Source organism: Denticeps clupeoides, chromosome 3 (genome assembly GCF_900700375.1).
Source record: "Denticeps clupeoides chromosome 3, fDenClu1.1, whole genome shotgun sequence".
Lineage (NCBI taxonomy): Eukaryota > Metazoa > Chordata > Actinopteri > Clupeiformes > Denticipitidae > Denticeps > Denticeps clupeoides.
In genome coordinates this window covers 10607306-10627348 of record NC_041709.1, presented here as the reverse complement: position 1 = coordinate 10627348, position 20043 = coordinate 10607306, and the positions used below count along the sequence as shown (strand labels likewise).

Sequence of the window (20043 nt, the reverse complement as noted above, 5' to 3'; positions counted from 1 at the left end):
GAATCTAATTTCCAGTGGTGACTAATGGCGTCTGATCAAACGGCCTGGGTAATACAACAAGCTACAGGAAACTTGCAGGTGGGTGCAGCATGCCAGGCATCTCAGGTGCCATTTGAAATCCAGTTGGACATTTTAAAGCATTATAACTGCCGCCCGCCAGGCATCCATCCTCTGCACGTTGCAGATGGCCTGTCCAAAAGCCACTTCATGCATTTTGGCAGGACTGCTTTCTTTACCACGAAGGTACGATGACTTCAATGTCAATTACTCCTCATGAGATTTATTTGGCTGCCCTGGGGATGTAGTTCTTCCTTTGGAAGTTTTCCGTGAGGAGATCCGTGTAAAACCGGAATCAGTATGCTGCAGAAGAACGTAATTGAGAGTGAGGAGTTTCTTTTGAACAACGCTTCGTTTGAAGTCTACAAAAGCCACTGCCCAGCAGCTAACAGCTGGGGAGAGGTAAATGAAGGGCTTGAATCCCCTATTGATCTTTTTTTTTCCTCCTCTCATTTAATGTAAAACAAAGTATGTCAATACCCAAGCTCAGTATTGTAATAACTGTTAATTGTTTTCTTAATTATTCAAAATATCTATTACACAATATTTTGAGAGTTTGGCCATTCATTTTGGGTATTCATTCATTCATTGGGGATTCATTTGCTCAAATGGGTCTCAGTTGTCTGACAGTAAATCAGGCCCATCATAATGATAAAATGGTCGATTCACGTCATGAGGCTTCATGGTTCTGACTGGATGCATGTACATAACTGCACATTGGAGTGTGTTGCTGAGCCATGCTGAATGACAAGAATATTTTTTAGATTGACCTATTGCCATGTCCTTGTTGGTAATGTTGCCCAATGGATTCCTGTGAAACACACTGATGGCATGAAAAATACAGCACCCCTTCTATTGATGAGCAAACTTTCTCATTAAAGAAAAATACTTTTTTAGAGGAAGGGGGATATTTTCAGGGTTCTATGTAAGACATAGTACATTGTTGTTCATCATCCTTGATTCAATAAGTTGCAAATCAGAATTCCCAGGCTGAAGTGTTGGGGTCCCGATGTGACTTTGATGAAGATTATATAAACATTGTGTTCTCCACACATTCTATTGCAGTGCCAACTATGTCATGAATGTTGTTCCCATGGACTCATTAAGAAAAAAAAATGCAAAAATGTGAAATAGGGAAATCAATTACTGTTTGTCATACTGTAATTGTTCTATAACATAATACATTAACAACAGATGTACATATCTGCCTCGCTTTTTTCCTTTTTGTATGTCCTTTTTTTCTACAGTTTTCTCTCTCCCTGTCTGTTTCTACAGTTATTCTAGTACATCTCATTTACGAGTAAGGTGCTGTTAACATCTTCTGGCAGACACTTTGTTCAAAGCGACTAACAAGTGAGAAACACCACTCTTAGCTTCTAAACAATCAGGGAAATAAGAGTGAGCAGAGTGCAAGGTGGAAAGAAGGAAGTGCGTTCGAAGTGAAAATTAGTGTGTAACAGGGTCTTCATCGCAAAGAGATTCGTTACAAAGAGAATAATAAACCACTGATGAGAAGAGCTCGGAAGGAGATTGCCTTGAACAGACCCTGTAATGGAAATACTAGACGACGTAGCCATACAGGCATACACACTACAAACAGCCCAGAGTATCCCGCTGGAGCAGATCTGCTGTATAAGCAGTTGACTTGCTATGTCCCAGTCCCAGCATGGTGTCACTGCCCTCGTTACCAGTACCATTCAGGGTTTGTTGAAATGCTAGAGCAAATTAAAAGTTCCACTTTACCGACGTGTGATAATAAGAGCCTAGTTTCCTAGTAATTGGTTTTGAAGTCTGGTTGTGAATCTGAATGCATGTAGTCCTTCCACGAGCAGCCATTATCATTATACCCGCCCACTTTCCATTCCAAACATCCCTTTAAGAAGAAACCAAGCAGCTTCTAATCACTCGTGGAAATCTGATGAAGGGGGGGAAATGAATAGAGGGGAGTGTGCAGCAGATGAGAGAAAGTGTCAGACGCATTACACCCCGCGTGTCTGAAGAGTGAGTGAGTGTGTGTGTGTGGGGGGGGGGTTCTGAGATGGTTCTGAGAACGAGTCAGAAAAACAGAGCGAGTCACCCTAGAACTGTTTTTTTTTTCAAGTGTCAGCCAGAAGGCCGACGGGAAATGTTCACGGTCGCACAGCATCATCTGGATGTGAGCCACCGTAGAAACATTGCTCCTGACATACTGAGCGTAGGTGATGATAAACACAGCCAATAGTGGCACAGCATTTTTAATTATTTACGAATACTGGACCAGACACTTGGTTTCTCCTCTCTGAACAGAATATTTTTCATGTTAGCTCTTCATCTCAGAATGAAGCGAGACGATGGGGTCGTGGCCAAAATATAGCTTGTAGGACAGAGGTCATAAAGTTCGTCTTATACTGGCCTTCAGGCCAGTGAATCTTCCTCTTGATCCTTCTTCCTCCTTTCAGGGAGAGCTTTTGTCTACTCATCAACATGTCATAAAGCTCAGGCTTTTGGTTCTGTGGAGATGCAGAGAACTATCTCTCTTCTAGATGTTCCTCCTGAAATTACTGGAGAAACATCTCTTTCCAGGCCCCCTTCAGTAGACTCTGAGATTATTGTTAATATTCTCAATGGAATACAGTTATTACCTTCACTTGCTGTGACTACTGACATCGTATGACAGTCAAATTAAAAATAACATTCATATTAGAAATGATATTGCATGCGGCATACACCAATTAAATAAGCCCACTACTGATGATTGTTTTGGAACGTTTGGAAAAGTTTGAGTATCATCAGTCTGTGTTCTTTCAGCAGATGGTCTCCAGAAACTTCACACTAAAGGCTGCTGCAGGAGAATCAGCCATTCTTTAACTACAACGGCTCATAGCAAGTGCTCATTATGTTGCCCCCAGGATCCACATCCACATCCACATCACCTCAACCACATCTGAAGGCCTAAACCATCTACAGACGATTTTTCTCCCTCCCAAACTGCACATTACAAACTGAACACCAGTATTACACCCTGCACTTTAATCTTTAATCTCTTTCTACCTCACACTATGCTGCTATGTTATGGTCATCATATAATTTCATATCACTACCATTATTGTCATAGCATATCATATACCATTCATACACTCATTGCTGCTACTTGTCTGCTTAGTTCATCTAGTTTGTCTCGACCTGCACAATGTCCCTTGTCTTTTTGCACACTGTAAATCTCCTCAGCTACACAATCTCGTCTCTCTGTGTACCTGTATATTGTGAGCTGACAATAAAGTGGACTTTGACTTTTAAACTGAATGCTAAGTCCTACAAGCCACAGGATTTAAAATTTCTTATTAGGTCTTTATAGGATCTAATAGATAAGGCACTGGCCTCCTGAGCCAGGGAATGTGGGTTCAAGTCCCATCTAGGGTGGTGAGGAGCAGAGTGGCCCAGCGGAAGCGCGCTGGGCCCATAACCCCCGAGGTTGATGGATCGGAAGCATCCTCTGCTAATGTCCTCTTCAGAAGCCAGTGGTGGCCTAGCGGTTAAGGAATCCCGATCTGCCAAGGTGCCACTGAGGTTTCTTGAGTCTTACAGTTTGGTGAGACTGGTAACCAAACAACTGATGTGTGAGAGACAAACCAAGAGAGAGAGAAGGAAAGAAAGAGGGACGTTAACTGTCTGTCCTGAGGGGCCGCGGATGCGGTTGTCCGGACCCCTGATATTAGATCAGGCTCCATCAGTGTTTGCATTGTGAGGAAATTGGGGTGAATAGCAGTGGCACGGATTTATCTCTGCGCGAATACGAGGTCTCCATAAGTGTGAATACACACACTGTAATGAAAACGATTTGTCAGCCACTGATGGCAGAGTAGCACCAACAACAGCTCGGAATGTTTAATTGTCTTGTGTACACATAGACTAAAACAGTCCAGGTTGTTCTTACTACAGCGAGACGGAACAGTGGTCATTGCTGAACTGTTGGTTTTGTTGGCGAAATAGATACAGCACAACAATGTGTGTTTGTTATACCACATAACAGCAGCGCTGTTGAAACGTCCTCTATGTGGCAAATGCTCACATTTTGGAATCCGTATTATAGCCTTGAAGAGGTTAGGGGAACACCTGGCAGGAAGCTGCCAGTTTTCAGCTCCATAATATTCGACAGAATAAGCTGGCAGAATTTAGAAACCAGTTGTAATACGTATGATTGGTGTTATTCATTTTCACCTGGATTTGATCGTATTGTTGATTGGTGTGAAATGCCATTGTTTGTAATTTTAATGATTAATAAATTGTTTCAAACTATCTACCTGTTCATTACTTATCATTATCATCATTGAGGTAGTAGTATGTAACACACTTGCCAATAAACCAGAAGACCACAAAGTCACAGGTCCAAACCCCATTTACTGCCATTATGTCCCTGAGCAAGACACTTAACCCTGAGTGTCTCCAGGCGGACCTTCCCTGTAAGTCTCTCTGGATAAAGGGCATCAAAATACACTGTTATTTTAGAACTGTATACACATTCATACAAGGACTAACCCTGAAATGTGGATACGCAGTCTACTGTAATTACATTCCGTATAATAACTATTTCCTAGTATACATCCTACACGCCCTTCTATCAAGCTGAATTGCAGATTTATTAAAAAAAATCCATTGAATAATATGAAGCCGGCGGGCGAGTGAGACACGAGACACTCTTTCCCTGTTTGACTCTTTCTGCCTCTCTCCCTGTCTCTTGCTCTCCCTCCCCCTCTCTCTCCCTATGTCTCTCTCCTTTTCTCCCTGTCTCTCCCTCCCTCCTGCTCTCTCTGTGCTTCTCTCTCTCTCTCCCTCCCCCCCTCTCTCTCTCTCTCTCTCTCCTTCTCTCCCTCCCTCTTGCTCTCTCTCGCCCTCTCTCCCTCTCTCTCTCCTTCTCTCCCTCCCTCTTGCTCTCTCTCTCCCTCTCTCCCTTTCTCCCTCCCTCTTGCTCTCTCTCTCCCTCTCTCCCTTTCTCCCTCTCTCTCTCCTTCTCTCCCTCCCTCTTGCTCTCTCTCTCTCTCTGTCCCTCCTTCTCTCTCTCTCTCTCTGTCCCTCCTTCTCTCTCTCTCTCTCTCCGGTAGACATTAGGACCGCGCAGTCTCGTCCAGGCACCACTATTCTCCCCACGAGTGCGGTATTCCGCTCACGGTGAACGGGACTCCGGACCGTTTCCCCCTCACCTCTCTCTCTCTCTCTCTCTCTCTCTCTCTCCCTCTCTCTCTCCCTCTCTCTCTCTCCGCCGCCGTTGAACCCCGGTCTCCAGACGCAGGGTCCCACAAAGCATGGTGCACACGCGCGCGGTTTAGTGCTGTTTTTTCCCGGGAAAAGTCTGCCGCTCACTTTCCTTTTCCAGCCCTCTCTCTCTCTCTCTCTCTCTCTCTCTCCCCCCGTCTCTCCTCTTTCTCGGGTTGTGTTTGCGGTGAGAGAGGGGGGGACCCCGTCTTCCCCGTCGACACAGCTCGGGCATGAGTTCGGATGTAAATATGTACGCGGGCCGGGAGAAAGCGGGGATCATGAGGAAGCGGGCTCTGCTGCTGAGGAAAGGCTGCAGCTTCGAGATTACGAGGTGGGTCGTCTCCTTCCCGTTCCGTCCTCATTCCAAGTTCGCGGATCATTTCTCGCCATTAATATGGTTTACCGGTTTTTGTTGGTGTTGTGTTGATCCGGTGTGTACAGTGTTATATAAAACGTGGTGTTTGCGCATCTTTGCAGGGGTTTTATTTTTCTTCTTCTACACAAATCTCCATAGGGATCCCCCTTTCCCACTAGAGTGGGTCAGACACGCGTGGAAACGGCGTATTCGTGGTTTGCGCGCGACTTTGGACAATCTGCTGCATTTCTCTCTCTTTTGGGGGTTTTTGGGGTGCAGGCTGCGCTCCTCACTTGGCTACCGCTGTGTGATCGGATGAGGGGTCGTATAATTATCAGCCCATTAGCTCAGGCCCGGGTGGACCGGTGCCAGGGGACCGCCATCCAGACCAGAAACTGGGCGTGGGCGGCTCTCCACGTCTGCTCCGTGGGCAGCGTGGGGTGTCCATCAAAATCACTTGGGGGGTGCGTCCCGCTCGGTGCGCCTCCAGATCTCAGGGCAGATAGATGTTGGTGGACGTTCATTACACAGTTAATACAAATTCAACATGTCAGAAATGAACAAAGATCTTCCCGCTTCCATGCTTACAAAGTCTGCACTGTCCCCACCCACATCAACTTGGACAGGGTCGTGTCCCCACATCAACTCGGACAGGGTTGTGTCCCTGTAGATAGATAGATAGATAGATAGATAGCTAGATAGATAGATAGATAGAGAAATAATGTGCACATGTTGCTCTGCTCATCCAAGAAGTGTGTTCCGGCATTCGTGTGTGGTGCACCAAGCCACCGAGTTGTAACAGAACAGGAGCATTCTGTCCTCCTCTCTTGAAAAGTTCTCGTCATCTCTTCAAACCGCCTCCTTTTCTAATCCCCCCCCCGCAGCGTCGAATAGATTCTGGATGAATGGATTTGGCACTCGGTGGTAGTGGCCTAGTGGCCAAGTCACTCACCTGTAAACCAGAAGACCACGAAGTCACTGTGAAAGTAACCCCATTTACTACCATTGGGTCCGTGAGCAAGACACTTGGCCCTGAGTGTCTCCAGGGGGGGACTGTCCCTGTAACTACTGATTGTAAGTCACTCTGGATAAGGGCGTCTCATAAATGGTGTACGTGTACAAGACCTCCCATTGACTGTTGCTGTTCCCCAATGCAAGTAGTTTTGGATAAGAAATAAATGACAGAGAGAAATGACTGTCATTTATGGGGTGGTAGTAGCCTAGTGGGTAACACACTCGCCTATGAACCAGAAGACCCAGGTTCAAATCCCGCTTACTACCATTGTGTCCCTGAGCAAGACACTTAACCCTAAGTTGCTCCAGGTGGGGACTGTCCCTGTAACTACTGATTGTAAGTCACTCTGGATAAGGGCGTCTGATAAATGCTGTAAATGTAAATGACTCAGACCAACAAGTGATGTTCTTCACATGTTGTCACAGTCACAGTGGGATGCGGACAAAAACTGCCAACGGATTTGCTTTCCTGTCCACCAGGGGGAAGTGAGTTTTAGGACAATATGGAATCCTCCAAAAATGGGCGGCGACCTCGTGTGCACCTCTGGTTAAAGTCCTGCGGAGGTGTCGACACACGAACGAATAAACAACATCAAGTGGGTTTTCCGGATGTACTGCACACTGCATTATATCATCATTTCTGCTACGGTTGTGTTAGATTGCATCTGACTTGTGACGGCTGTGGGCCATTAGCCGATCGATGCACATCAGAAGATACATGGGATGGGATGAAGGCACAAGGATGAGGATGAGGATGAGTTCAGCTCCACCTTTCTCATATTGCAGTATGTGCATAGTAGCTGTGGAACAAATGGCCGGCGTGAATCGGAAATCAGTTTTAATTGAAAAGATGCGAGCGCATCGATACACGAACACCTAGATCGATGTAAATGCACCATAAACTGAAGGTTATGAATCGGTTTAATGTAGCAGCTATGCTGCTCAGTGTGTGCAGCACACACACACACCCCCTTCTTATAATACTTTTGTCAAAGGAACAGTTTTAAGATTATGATTTTTTTTTTTTGCAATGGACCACCAAATCTGAAAAGACAGTTGTATAAGACAAATGGACCGATGCCACAGGGCTCTGACCCAGCGTGTGCGGAGTTTGCATGCTCCAGGTTCTCCAGGATTTCCTCCCGCCATCCACAGGCATGCACACTAGGTGAATTGGCGAATGAATTGTCCATAGGTGTGAGTGAGTGATGTGTTTGTGTGTGTGTGTGTGTGTGTGTGTGTGTGCCCTGTGGAGGGCCCATATTGGCTCGTCTGGTGTTAGAGGGACGGATCGACTCGACACGATCACTGAGATGTTCTTGGTACACAAGAGCGGAATTGTGTGGCCTCGGTGGAAACGGAATGAAGTGGCAGCACAAAGACATTCATGACATTCTTCTTCAACAACCTAGAGCCCCACAAATGTATTCATCTCTCGCTGACCACATCTAAACACACACACACACACACACACACACACACTCTCGTACCGACAGAGAGCGTTTCCATATGTGAGCGTGGCAGTTGAGGAGGATGTATTCACCTTCTTTTTTTTTACCGTGCAAGCATCTGCTCCGGCCATTTCAAGGGTGAACTCGGTCTCACCTGAAGAGGACATATTTCTCAGTCTCTCTGAAATGGGATTTTTTTTTTTAGTCAGGAGGAGAGTTCCAGTTGTCTGCACTGAAAAAATGGCTATTAATTAGACCTTTGGCTTGGGGGGGGCGATTTCCAACATATTACAAGGTCTCCTGTAGGTTTTCGGAAACGGGGAAAAGATGCAAAATAAGTGCTGCTGGGTAGGTATTTGCTGAAGTGTGAGCTGTAATTATATTCCACCATGAGAAATAGCAGTGGTCTGTGCATGTTGTGCGTGATGCGCTTTATACTGTGAGCTCTGATCCACTTCCAGACCTCCACACCGAACCGACCGATACTCACCTGTGTTCAGGCAGTGCAGCGGGGTCAGCCTGTGAGGCCTTATCAGTACCAGGTACGATCCCTGGTACGTTGCCATGGTTATGTACTGCCCTTAGCAACCAACTTGGGATCGTTTCGACCTGCCCAAAATCGCTTGGTACACCCTGGGGAGGTTTCAGTGTCTTTCATGATAGGAACTGCATACCTTTCCTTAAATGACCACCACAGCTCACAGAGGAATTCTGGGCTGTGTACAGCAGAGATTAAGGAACGTAAACACGGAACCCGGATGCCCCATCCCTTTAAAAACCCTCCTGTTTAGTATGGCTATCCAGATATGCTGGACATTGTGCTGGACATGTGGAATCGGGGTCCAGTAGTGGGCAGTAGGTTTGCCTTGGCACAGGGCCTCTTTACTCCACTTTTACCCCACAGTGTGACTCCATCGAAATGAAGACCATGAATGGGTTGGGCAGAGCAAACCAAAATAGCTTTGCCTGTTGGGTCCTGCCACTACCTGGCACACTGACGTCTTCAGTCGCTGTCTGCTCATGCAGTCTCACAGAAGAGGGGGGGGGTTAACAGGTTGCACTACTTCATGTTTGTGTATGTGTGTGTCTGCTTAAAAAGCACAGGACAAGTAATTAATTGCTGAGGTGTCGATCATTCAAAGCAATTCCTGCTAAAAAAAAAGGACATTTTATTTTATATATTGTGACACAGTTGTGTGGCAACAGATGTATATGTGCTCTGACTTGTAACAGCTGCTGGTCTGGCACCCTGGTACCCTGGAACTTTATGGTAGGAGGTATGACTGATCTGAGTGAATTGCTAACATTAACTGTGGCCCATGCGTTAGAACAGCCAATCACCAATGTCACCAGCCAACCATTCCTATGATCCTCAAATTAATTTGTGTCATTTGGAGCTTTTGTATTTTGTGATTCTTGTGTGTATATGCTTCCTCTAGCAAACTTGGCTATAAATTATAATTACAACAGGAACGATAATAATAGTATTTTGTATCAAGGGGGCTCTGCTGCTCTTATGCATATTTGTGTGGGTGAGTAGGTTGTGGGATGTTGAGAGTGTTTGTGTGCATGTGTGTGTGTTTTGTGCATGAGGCTTTCTGGCCTGTTTATCATGCACCTCAGCCTCCACAACCTCAATGCTGACCTGAAAAACAGCAGTCTAATCACTCACACATGTCCACCATGTACAATACGAGCCTCTCGGCCCACAGACACAGGCGAAAATACTCCATATAGGGTGGAAATAAAAGAAACGCTCGCTTGATTACAGTCCTGTGTAAACTTTTACTCCCTCCCACATCTGGTTCTGATTAGGCCTTGAAGACGCATGGCTACATACGAGAAATTGCACTTTGGGAAGCTCTGTTTGGGAAGAAAAAGTAAAAAAGGAAAGATTTCCAGTTATAGTGTGCTGGAAGGAAGGGGTTGTTGTAGCTGTACCGACTGTTGGTGTCATACCACAGACACAAAGGGCTGGGATCCGTGCACACCGAATTTAAATTTAAAGTGAAGTGATTGTCACATGTGATACACAGCAGCACAGCACACGGTGCACGCAGTGAAATTTGTCCTCTGCATTTAACCCATCACCCTGAGTGAGCAGTGGGCAGCCATGACAGGCACCCGGGGAGCAGTGTGTGGGGACGGTGCTTTGCTCAGTGGCACCTCAGTGGCACCTTGGCAGCCCTGGATTCCGGGATTCCGGCAACCTTCTGATTATGGGGCGCTTCCTTAACCACTGCACCACTGTCCCACCACTGTCCACAGACCATGGGGTCCCTCACTTTTTTATGATGTCAAAGAAGAAGTTGGTGTTAAAATAAAAACATGGATTTCTGACATCTGTTGATAGTTTTTATGTTGTGGAACATTTTATAGATTAATTGCTGAATGCATTGGAACATCAGCCTGCAAACTCCACTAAAATATCCACGCATAATGTGTTTTTGATCAGACTGAAATCCATTCATGTCAGTCCGACTCTTATTTTATGAGAGCCTGGGCTTGTAGTGCTGCTTGTTCACCAATCCCTGACAAGCCAAACAGAATTACAAGTATCCATGTTTGGCTTTACTCAGCAAACCCTTCTTCCAAGATGAACAATTCCTGCTTATTACATTGAATAGGTGAGGGACGTTATTCTTTGTGCATTCATGATGATAATAATTCTTCACCTTGCTTTGAATCTTGGTGCCCTAAAGGGTAAGCAAAGACCCGTAATCAGAAGGTTGCCGGTTCGAGTCCCGAACCACCAAGGGACCACTGAGGTGCCACTGAGCAAAGCATCGTCTCCACACACTGTTCCCAAGGCACCTGTCATGGCCACCCAGTGCTCACTAAGGTAATGGGTTAAATGCAGAGGACACATTTCACTGTGTGCACTTGGTGCTGTTCCATGGTGTCAACTAATCACTTTAATGCCACTGTATGCCAAGGGTCTTATTTTTTCACAGACCTGGGAACAACACATTACTTTAGACCACTCACCACTGTAGGCCACTTCTCATAAACCACTCCTGGATTAAAGTATTCCGTTGCTATGGCATATTTCTGTCAACTGAGTGCGCTAAAGTCCTCCACAGACCTACACTGCGGTCAAAGTTGAATATTAAAGTGAAGTGAAAGTGAAGTGATTGTCATTGTGACATGGTGCACATGATGAAATGTGTCTTCTGCTTTTAACCATCATCCTTGGTGAGCAGTGAGCAGACATGACAGGCGCCCGAGGAGCAGTGTGTGGGGATGGGGATTCGAACCGGCAACCTTCTGATTACGGGGCTGCTTCCTTAACCGCTATTAAGCATTTTTATCTATTGTTGAATATTTTGATGCTGTAATGCACAACCAAAAGATGGAGGAGAGGTTGATTATATGAAGGAGAGGAGATTTCATTAAACCGTATCATCATCATGAGGAAGAAGTAAAATGTTGGATGCCGTAGGTCGGCCAGGTGTGTTGACAGTAAACGTTGCTTGTTGCTGGCAGTGTTTAAATAGCAAGTTTTAACAAAGTTTATAATAACTCATTCAAAGGGGTTTTTCTTGCCCTAATCCATGATTTAATCTATTTCTGTCACAGTCATAATTTAGAAGTATTTTGGATGCATGTGCTGGTTTCAGTTTTCTGGTTTCAATGTTGTCTGCTGCTATACGAAATTGCATTGACCTGCTGGTGTATTTAAGTTGCTCTCTTGTGTCTAGTCCTCGCCGCGTCATTGTATGTCTTATTGTATGTATGTAGACGTGCCTGCTTGTTGCCTTGTATATCGTGATTCTGTTCAAAGTAAAAGTAAAGTAAAATTTGTCCTGCTTCCTTGCCACTCAGACCGCCGATCGCCGCCCTGACAGTTTCCCTCAAAGCATTGCACAGCTGACATCTACACATATCTCTCAAGCCAAGCCATTTAACACAGGGACAGAGAGGACCTGATTTTTACCAGGGCCACCCCAAATAGCCCAATATCAACATACTCATATGTAATTACATGATTATTATTATTATCAGGATTACCACAGCATGTTCATTTTTAACTATCTGATTCGTTTTGCATTCATGTCATATGTTGCTGACTTCTCATGCAATGGTAAAATTATACTGTCATTTGAATGTTGCCAGAGATTGTCTGTTTATCAGCCTGTCCACGCTGCACACCTTCATTTTCCCAAAACCAATATACATGCATTTATGCGATGAGCTATGAAGTGTTTTCTTCATGTTTTTCTGGTTTGTTTAATTTAACTTGCAGTGCAGATTCTTTTTATTTTGACACTGTCTTGGAATAGCCTTATAGAGAAGGGAGGCCTTAAGTGGCCAGGTTGCAAAAGCTAGCAGTGGCAAATGGAAGAGACTCTAAGAAAAGTAAGCGGACATGGAGCATTTTTTAAAAGTTTGGTATAGGGGTGCTTCATTTTCATACTGAGAAGGTACTGTGGGCGGGAGGAGAAGTAACATTTCAACAGACTTGATACACAAAATGTAAACTGCTGGTGGACTGAACGATTGTGATGAACAAAGACACCCACTAGGGGGCAGGATGTTGCTGTGAATGAGAAGCTCTTCTTTGATTTTTTTTTCTTGTTATGTGCCTGCAGTAGAAACAATTACTGAATTACTAAACTCATGCTCTATTGGCTCTTTTGAAAAATGAAGAGTGCTTGATTCTTATGTGAATAATCTACTTTTGTTCTTAAGTTGCACCATACAATGACACAGGTAGTAAATGCAGTTATGTACAGATATACAAAAGAGTGTGCAAAATAGCAAAAACTATACAATATATTTATATAATATATTGTGTGTATATATTGTATAATATAAAAAAGGTATGACCACTTATTATGTGTTTATACAGGTATGGTAATATGTGCAAATAAAATGTAAATAAGTGTGTGTTAAATAAATAATCTCTAAGAGAGCTAAGCACTGCGGCTGCCATACACGGCGCCATCTTGGTTAAGATTGGTCCAGATTTATGATTTTTGAGAGATTATTTTTTTGCATCTGTGCACTCATCACCTCTCCCTTGTCTTCCTGTCTTCCCCGCTTTATTCCGCTGTTCTCATTCTGTCCCAGAGGTCATATGGATGCAACCCTTTGAGTCACGCCCTGCTGCAGTCTAAATGCCAGAGTCTCAGTTAATGCCACTACTGCATGTGCAGAGACACACAGTAAGGCACACACACACAAACCAGGTAGACACCCATGAGATTGGGCCCTGATTGGACCCTGAAGGAAAGAAGTGTTGGGTAGTATGTAACACTTCCAGGTTTTTTCTAAATTCTAGATAAAAAATGTACAAGTGGGGATGATAAGAGGTTATTTGTTACATTATGTGTTTGCTTGTAGACCTCTGTTGCACATGACACTGTAATTATTTAAAGGTAATCTCCCTTGAGATGCTCTTTAAGATAATGTCAGGTGACGACAGGTTCTGATCTGTCCATGAGCAAGAGGTCTGGTCTGTCAGACAGCATGTTGCATCACACTATTATACACAATTGCATATAAACAATGCAACTATGTGGGAACTCCTGAAATTGTCTATACAAATGCATGCTAATCAGTCACTAAGGCAGTTGTGCTGTTCTGCCAGTGTGGTGACTGATCGAGACGGCCTTGTGGTAGTAGCCTACTGGGTGACACACTCACCTCTGAACCAAAAGACCACAAAGTCACAGGTTCAAACCCCACTTACTACCATTGTGTCCCTGTGGATGACACTTAACCCTGAGTGTCTCCAGGGGGGACTGTCCCTGTAACTACCGACTGTAAGTCATTCTGGACATCGATGTCTGTTAAATGCTGTAAATGTAAAGCCAGCAGCTTTTTGCACTTGTGTCAAGCACAACATTATATAGTTTTTTTAGCCAAAGGGACAAGACTGGAATTTTTGTTTCAGACAAAGTGTGATTGGATTCATTACTGCAATGAATTTTTTGTGAAAACAAATTCCTGGTCTAGATTTTCTGATTCCTATCACAGACTCAGGACACTTAACCAAGAGTTCTCCCAGTGGGCTGGAGCTGGAAAACGTATCTGAACGTCACTCTTAATGAAAAAATAAAAAATGTAAATAAAGCACAGGCCCAGAGCAGCACCCTGCCATTTCCCACTGTGAACTGCGCAGATTTAGGGGCATTAAAGTTAAAAGCCCAATATGACTCATACACAGAATAACAGACTGCAGGGTTTTTTATGACTGAAAATAATAATTTTCACTTTTTTAGCTCAAATGAGAGTTAAAAAAAAGAGTCAAGGAAAGGAACAAGTAACTTACATTTTCTGGAGCTGAGCTAAGAGTAGTAAGATTGATTGAAACATAGTAAAGTGTTACACACTTTTACTGTAATTGATGAAAACAGCAAGATGTCACAATGATGTATTTACTAATGACTAAACTCTGACTCATGTGAACCCTGCACCTCAGGACACCAAGAATTAAATGGATGAAGTGAGCCCATTGGCTACTCCTGTACCAGTAGTGAGTTCCTTGCAGAATATGGTCCACCCGGATGCTGGCGAGGAAGACCATCTCTCTATAAACATCCCATCTTCTTCCTGCTTCCCCACCCACTTGTCAGTAGTGAACTCATTCCTCTGCCCTCAATGTTTCCGAAATCTTGCCTGTTTCCTGTTGCGATCTCTGCCTGCCCCTCGTCTAACTCAAATCCTGCTGTTTCCAAAATCGTACCGATGACTATTCTAATGCCAGCCCACCTCCTGTTCACTCCAACGACGCTGCCTTTTCCCCCAACATATATTCCTATCCCTGCTGGGTGACTACCTGAACCCTCACCTGTCTCTCCCCCACTGTCCTTGTTCCCTCACAAGGCCCAAGTGTCACCACCAGCATAAACCAGTGGTAACCACCACAAGAACTATGTCCTCGAATTCACCCCCTGGGCACCTATAAACAAGCTAAATTTGTGGCCCTCACAGACCTGTTACTTCTTCTTTAAGAAGCTCTTCTATCGTTCACTCGTTACCTGTATTCATTTCACCTTTTGACCTGGTTATCTGTAAAAGAAAAAACAGACACCTCTCCACAGCTTCAAACAGTCAGACTTCAACCTCAACCATGTGTAAAAAACCCAGAGACAAGATTGTACACCTTCACAAGACTTGGATGAGCCAATCTACAATAGGCAAGCAGCTTCAGAAGAAGAGAGCAGATAACTATTACAAAATAACATAAATACAAGATCACTGACAATCTCTCTCAACCTGGGGCTACATGCAAGATCTCACCTTGTGGGGTACAAATGATCTTGACTACATGGAACCACCTACATGGAGAACTACATAGAGGGAACTGATCAATGACCTGAAGAAGAGACCACAGTAACAAAGGTGACTAACATGTCATCATGGATCAAAATCCTGTAATCCTGTTAAGGCAGCACATGTCCAGGTCCGTCTAAAGTTTGACAGATACAATCTGAACGATCCAGTGGAGGCTTGGAAGTATAGTTGTTTTTGGCAGTCTGTCGTAATTGTAGTTTTAGTCAAGTCTTTGCATCAAGCTGTGATTTTAGTCTTTACTAGTTTTAGTCATGTCCAGATTTTAGTCTAGTCAAGTTTCAGTCAACTAAACGTCTGAACTTTTTAGTCAGACATATCCATTAATATTTTAGTCTAGTTTTAGTCAACAAAAAATGATGATATTTTTGTCTAATTATTGATTTTTAGCATCAGAAGTATCCTGAAATATAATTAATGCTGTTGTCATTGCAGAAGTGACATCATCTGGGTGACTGGATGGGAGATACAGGAAACAAAAATATATTAATCATAAATTTAAATAAAAAACAACACTTTTTTTTTGGAGAATGTCATGGGAAGTGTACCTATGATGAAAATTACAGAGCTCTCTCCTCTAAGTGGAACAATTTACCCAATCAGTGGCTGCCAAATACTATTTTGCCCCACTGTATGTTGGTATACAAACTGACGTATAAGTTAAATTAAAAGTGTGTGTTGAACAAGTAGATAAAAAACTTTTTAAAAATCATAATAGTGCTGGGGTTTACGTCCTTTAGGCTATATCATGATACACAATATCTTGATGTCTTTAAATTTCCTGTAAAATACTGTTTAAAGGTCCCCGGACATGAAAATTTCACTCTGTGAGATTATTTAACATTAATTAAAGTGTGTCTAGGGTGTCTATGGTGCTTTGGGTATTGTGGCTGGTGAATGGTGTTGATTACATCATTTCTGGTAATACCTGCCTCTTTCCTCCTCATAAGATTTAAAGACACCAGGTTAAGGAAGTGGCCCCGTAATCAGAAGGTTGCCGTTTCGAATCCTGATCTGCCAAGGTGCCACTGAGGTGCCACTGAGCAATGCACCGTCTCCACACCATGCTACCTTGGTGCCTGTCATGGCTGCTCACTGCTCAAGGGTAAAAGCAGAGGACACATTTCGTTGTGTCACCGTGTGCTGTGCTGCAGTGTTTCACAATGACAATCACTTCACTTTCACTTCAAAACCGCGCATCCTGGGGAAAACTCATTTCAGGCATGGCTTAAAGTGGCTGTCATTCTGCACCAAGGCTGAATTTCGGAAAAGAAATTCAGGGGACCTTTAAATGTTAAATTCAGTCCTTCATTGCATAAAATGAAAACAATATAATGAATGTTAACAAAGTTTAATGTCATAAATGCTTTTATTGTAAATTAAAGTATAATATACATTTAGTTGACAGGTTCTGCTGCACCACAGCACTTCATCAGCTGCGAACAGGTAGTTGATACTCTGGGTGACGTGTCCTTATGTAGGTGACCAGACATCCGGCCGGGGTTCTTGAGTTGATTCAACATTCATCAGGAACCGAGCACAGAGCCTGAAGAAGACACCGTCGCATGGGGCCATGAGCGGCGCCGACCCCGCGGCCAGTATTCAGTGATGAAATGCAGAACTGGCTGAGCTTTGTTTGTCACTGCTGAACTCTCCTCGCAGGCACTCAGACAGTCCGGGCACAGACTCGGGTGCTGATGCTTGGGATGTTGAAACAAGTTATAGAAGTATTTCCCCTTTCGATTTTACAGGCTTCTTGCACTCCTTGCATGTTACTGTGGTGTGTTCTGTATCTGCTTGTTCCACACCACTGAAGCAGCTACTTTTTTACCGCTTCTTGTAGCCTGCCTATTGTAGCCTTCACCATTGCAACTTTCATAACTCCGCCGCCTAATGGTGTGACGTCTTTTTTGTCCTGGGCAAAATAAATGACTTAAATTATATGACATGGCCCACCTCTAAATAATAACATTTGCAAAATGAGGATGAACCAGTTTCAACATACAGTATTCTATACTTCCTCATTATGAGGAAGCGTTGTATAATAAAACTGAGCGGCACTGTGATAACTAACATTGTTTGTCTTAATTGTCTGTGCCTCGGGCTCCTACAGCAGGATTAACGTAGTGGCGTGGCGTAGACAAAATAATCCCTCGATTGCATTTTGTAGTGTAGCGCATTTTGCCCTGAACTGTATGTATGATGCATATGATGCCATATCCTCTGTGTGTTGGCTTTTACAACAGAAACCATCTGCACAGCTTCTGTCACACTGACACACTCTCCAAACCCATTCATGCTAAACGCTGTATTGCTGCAGCACTTGACATGGAAAATTTGCATAATCTGATGGAAACCCATAATATATGATGAGATGTTTGTGGAGCAGCTGCTTGGTGAAAAATCTTCCTGTTCCATTCATAAGACATAACTGGACATAACATCATATAAGCACGTGAAATATCATTTGTGCATTTGTGATTGGTCAAAATATCCTGTATCAAGGGAGTAGACCCGCCGCTGTCTCTGTCCCCGACTCAAGGCCAGATCCACCTAATGTAATCTGCACCAAGGGGACTCAATGTGAACCCAGTCTGATCAGTCTGAAGGGATGGGACAGTCATTTATGGGCAGTCGTTTCCCCTCATCTTCCTCCCGCTGGATTTATGGCTGATGTCACATCCCTCTAATGGCACGGTGGTGTCGTTATTATTTTATTGTCGATTATACGTATGTGTCGCGTGTGTGTGTGCTTGCACTAGCGGATAATTCCTGGATTCATTAGCTTCTCCGTGTCATCGATTAAGGCTGCCTAGGGTGGGCCTTTGTTGCCATGGCAACCCGTGATGGCGTCTGGCGGATCTGACCTCTCGTTCTGAGTCACCTTATCAGGCGCGATATACACAAACACGGGGCGTCTGTCTGCAGCGAAAGGTCTCGTAATGCGGCGCACCCGGCAAGTTCCTCCGAGCCTCACGGCTCTGTGCACCACTGAGTGCTCCGAGCACATTAGCGGCGGGGAGAGGAGCACTCAAGCCAGGCTGACCCAGAGGCTGCCATCTTCCACACTTTTATGGCCCCCGAAGCGCTGGATCGGAGCTTCGCCGTGAACGCTCTCCCGGCATTCGCATGGCAGGCACAGGAAGCACAAATTCACGCCGGAAGGCGTCTGAACATAAACAGAGAGGAAGGGGGCATTTTCCACGATGCCCCCTGGAACGCTTTTTTTTTTTTTTCATTTCGGCTTTGAAATATTCATGACACCCGAGCAGTTGCCTGCATCATATTACATGTGGCCTCGCGCAGAGCGAGTGTGCAGCACAGCGTTCCTGCACACTTCTTCCCTTCTTGGGAAGTTTGGGGTCCGTGTGTATATTTACGTGTGTTCTGTTGTCAGCATTACCCCGTATCTGATCGTCCACGTTCAACTCCGTTGGATAATGTGCGTGGAGCGAGTGAACCTGACGGGGGTAATAAAGCAGAAGACATGATGAAGTGATGGGAGGTGTGAGGGAGAGAAAGAGGGGCGGAGAGATGTTGAGAGACGGAGAGAGAATACACTAAAAAAGATGGCGAAAGATGAGGAGCGTCTCTGGCGAATGAGCGACCTCGTTGTCTTGTGTCTTGAGCAAGACTGGGGGCTTGTGGGTAGAGTTCCAGTTCCAACGGGGGGAAAAAAAGAGGTATGAGATCAGAACTGGACAAGAACATACACCCCCACACGCGCACACGTATCATATGTACACTTACAACACCCTCTCCCACATTACCTACACAACCACAGAGCACAGCACCTCGGGGCGTCCCCATGATCAAATAAACACACGTATCGCCCACAATATAGAACCTTTTCCGGATTCTATTGCATTTTTCTTGCTGCTGGGATGATGTGATATCCCAGTGCTGGTCTTCCTGCTGGAATAAGGTCAGTATTTCTGGGGAAATAGGAGTGACATTATTCCAGGATGAAGTGCCACACAAGTGAGGTTGCGCATGTAAATCATGTAAATAAGTGACACACAAAAAAAAAGGAAAGCACATTTACAGTATACACATATAAACACTGATGTTCCAGCGCGGTATGGGGTCTCGGTTACAGCCGTGAGGAGTCCTGCTCAGGCAATTCAATCAAGCTGCTGTTAAGCACCAGGGACGGTCCCTCTTTGGGATTGCATGACTAAATTATATTCGTTGAGTATCTACATGGAACAAAGTTGTTAAAAATGTGTAAAGTAAAAGAGTAAAAAGTTTCCGATGCTCTCATCAGTTGTTACCAGTCCCAGCAGGAGCAGCATTTGGAAGTGGCCTGCTTTGTGCAGCCTGACTCTGAACCCATGGCAGATGACAAATAAAATGGCTGATAATTATTATTATTATGGTGCATCTCCTTCACCATATGTGCAGCAGCAGAGTAGCATCAGCAATCCGGTACAGAATCTTATGTCCTGATTGGAAAAAAGAGACGTCGGGCTTGTACAGCAGTGCACGCGCACGTGTGTGTGTGTGTGTGTTTGTGTGTGTGTGTTGACATTTACATTTAAGGCATTTGGCAGACGCCCTTATCCAGAGCGACTTACAACGTGCTTCCATGTTACAATCAATGAAGTGATCAATTCTGGTTCACAAGGACCCCCA

The 20043-nt window shown here is 44.4% G+C and overlaps 1 protein-coding gene across 5 annotated transcripts in view; it reads left to right on the top strand.

Annotated features, from left to right (window-relative positions):
- Positions 1 to 5074: 5074 nt before the first annotated feature.
- Positions 5075 to 20043, top strand: part of garnl3 (GTPase activating Rap/RanGAP domain like 3) — a 54289-nt gene continuing 39320 nt past the window's right edge. For 2 of the 5 annotated variants that reach the window (XM_028972724.1, XM_028972721.1), the window contains exon 1: positions 5075 to 5620. In XM_028972724.1, the coding sequence (XP_028828557.1) occupies positions 5520 to 5620 (101 nt within the window). In that variant the 5' untranslated portion in view covers positions 5075 to 5519. The remainder of the gene's footprint in view (positions 5621 to 20043) is intronic. The other 3 variants (XM_028972719.1, XM_028972722.1, XM_028972718.1) reach the window with 2 other exon arrangements.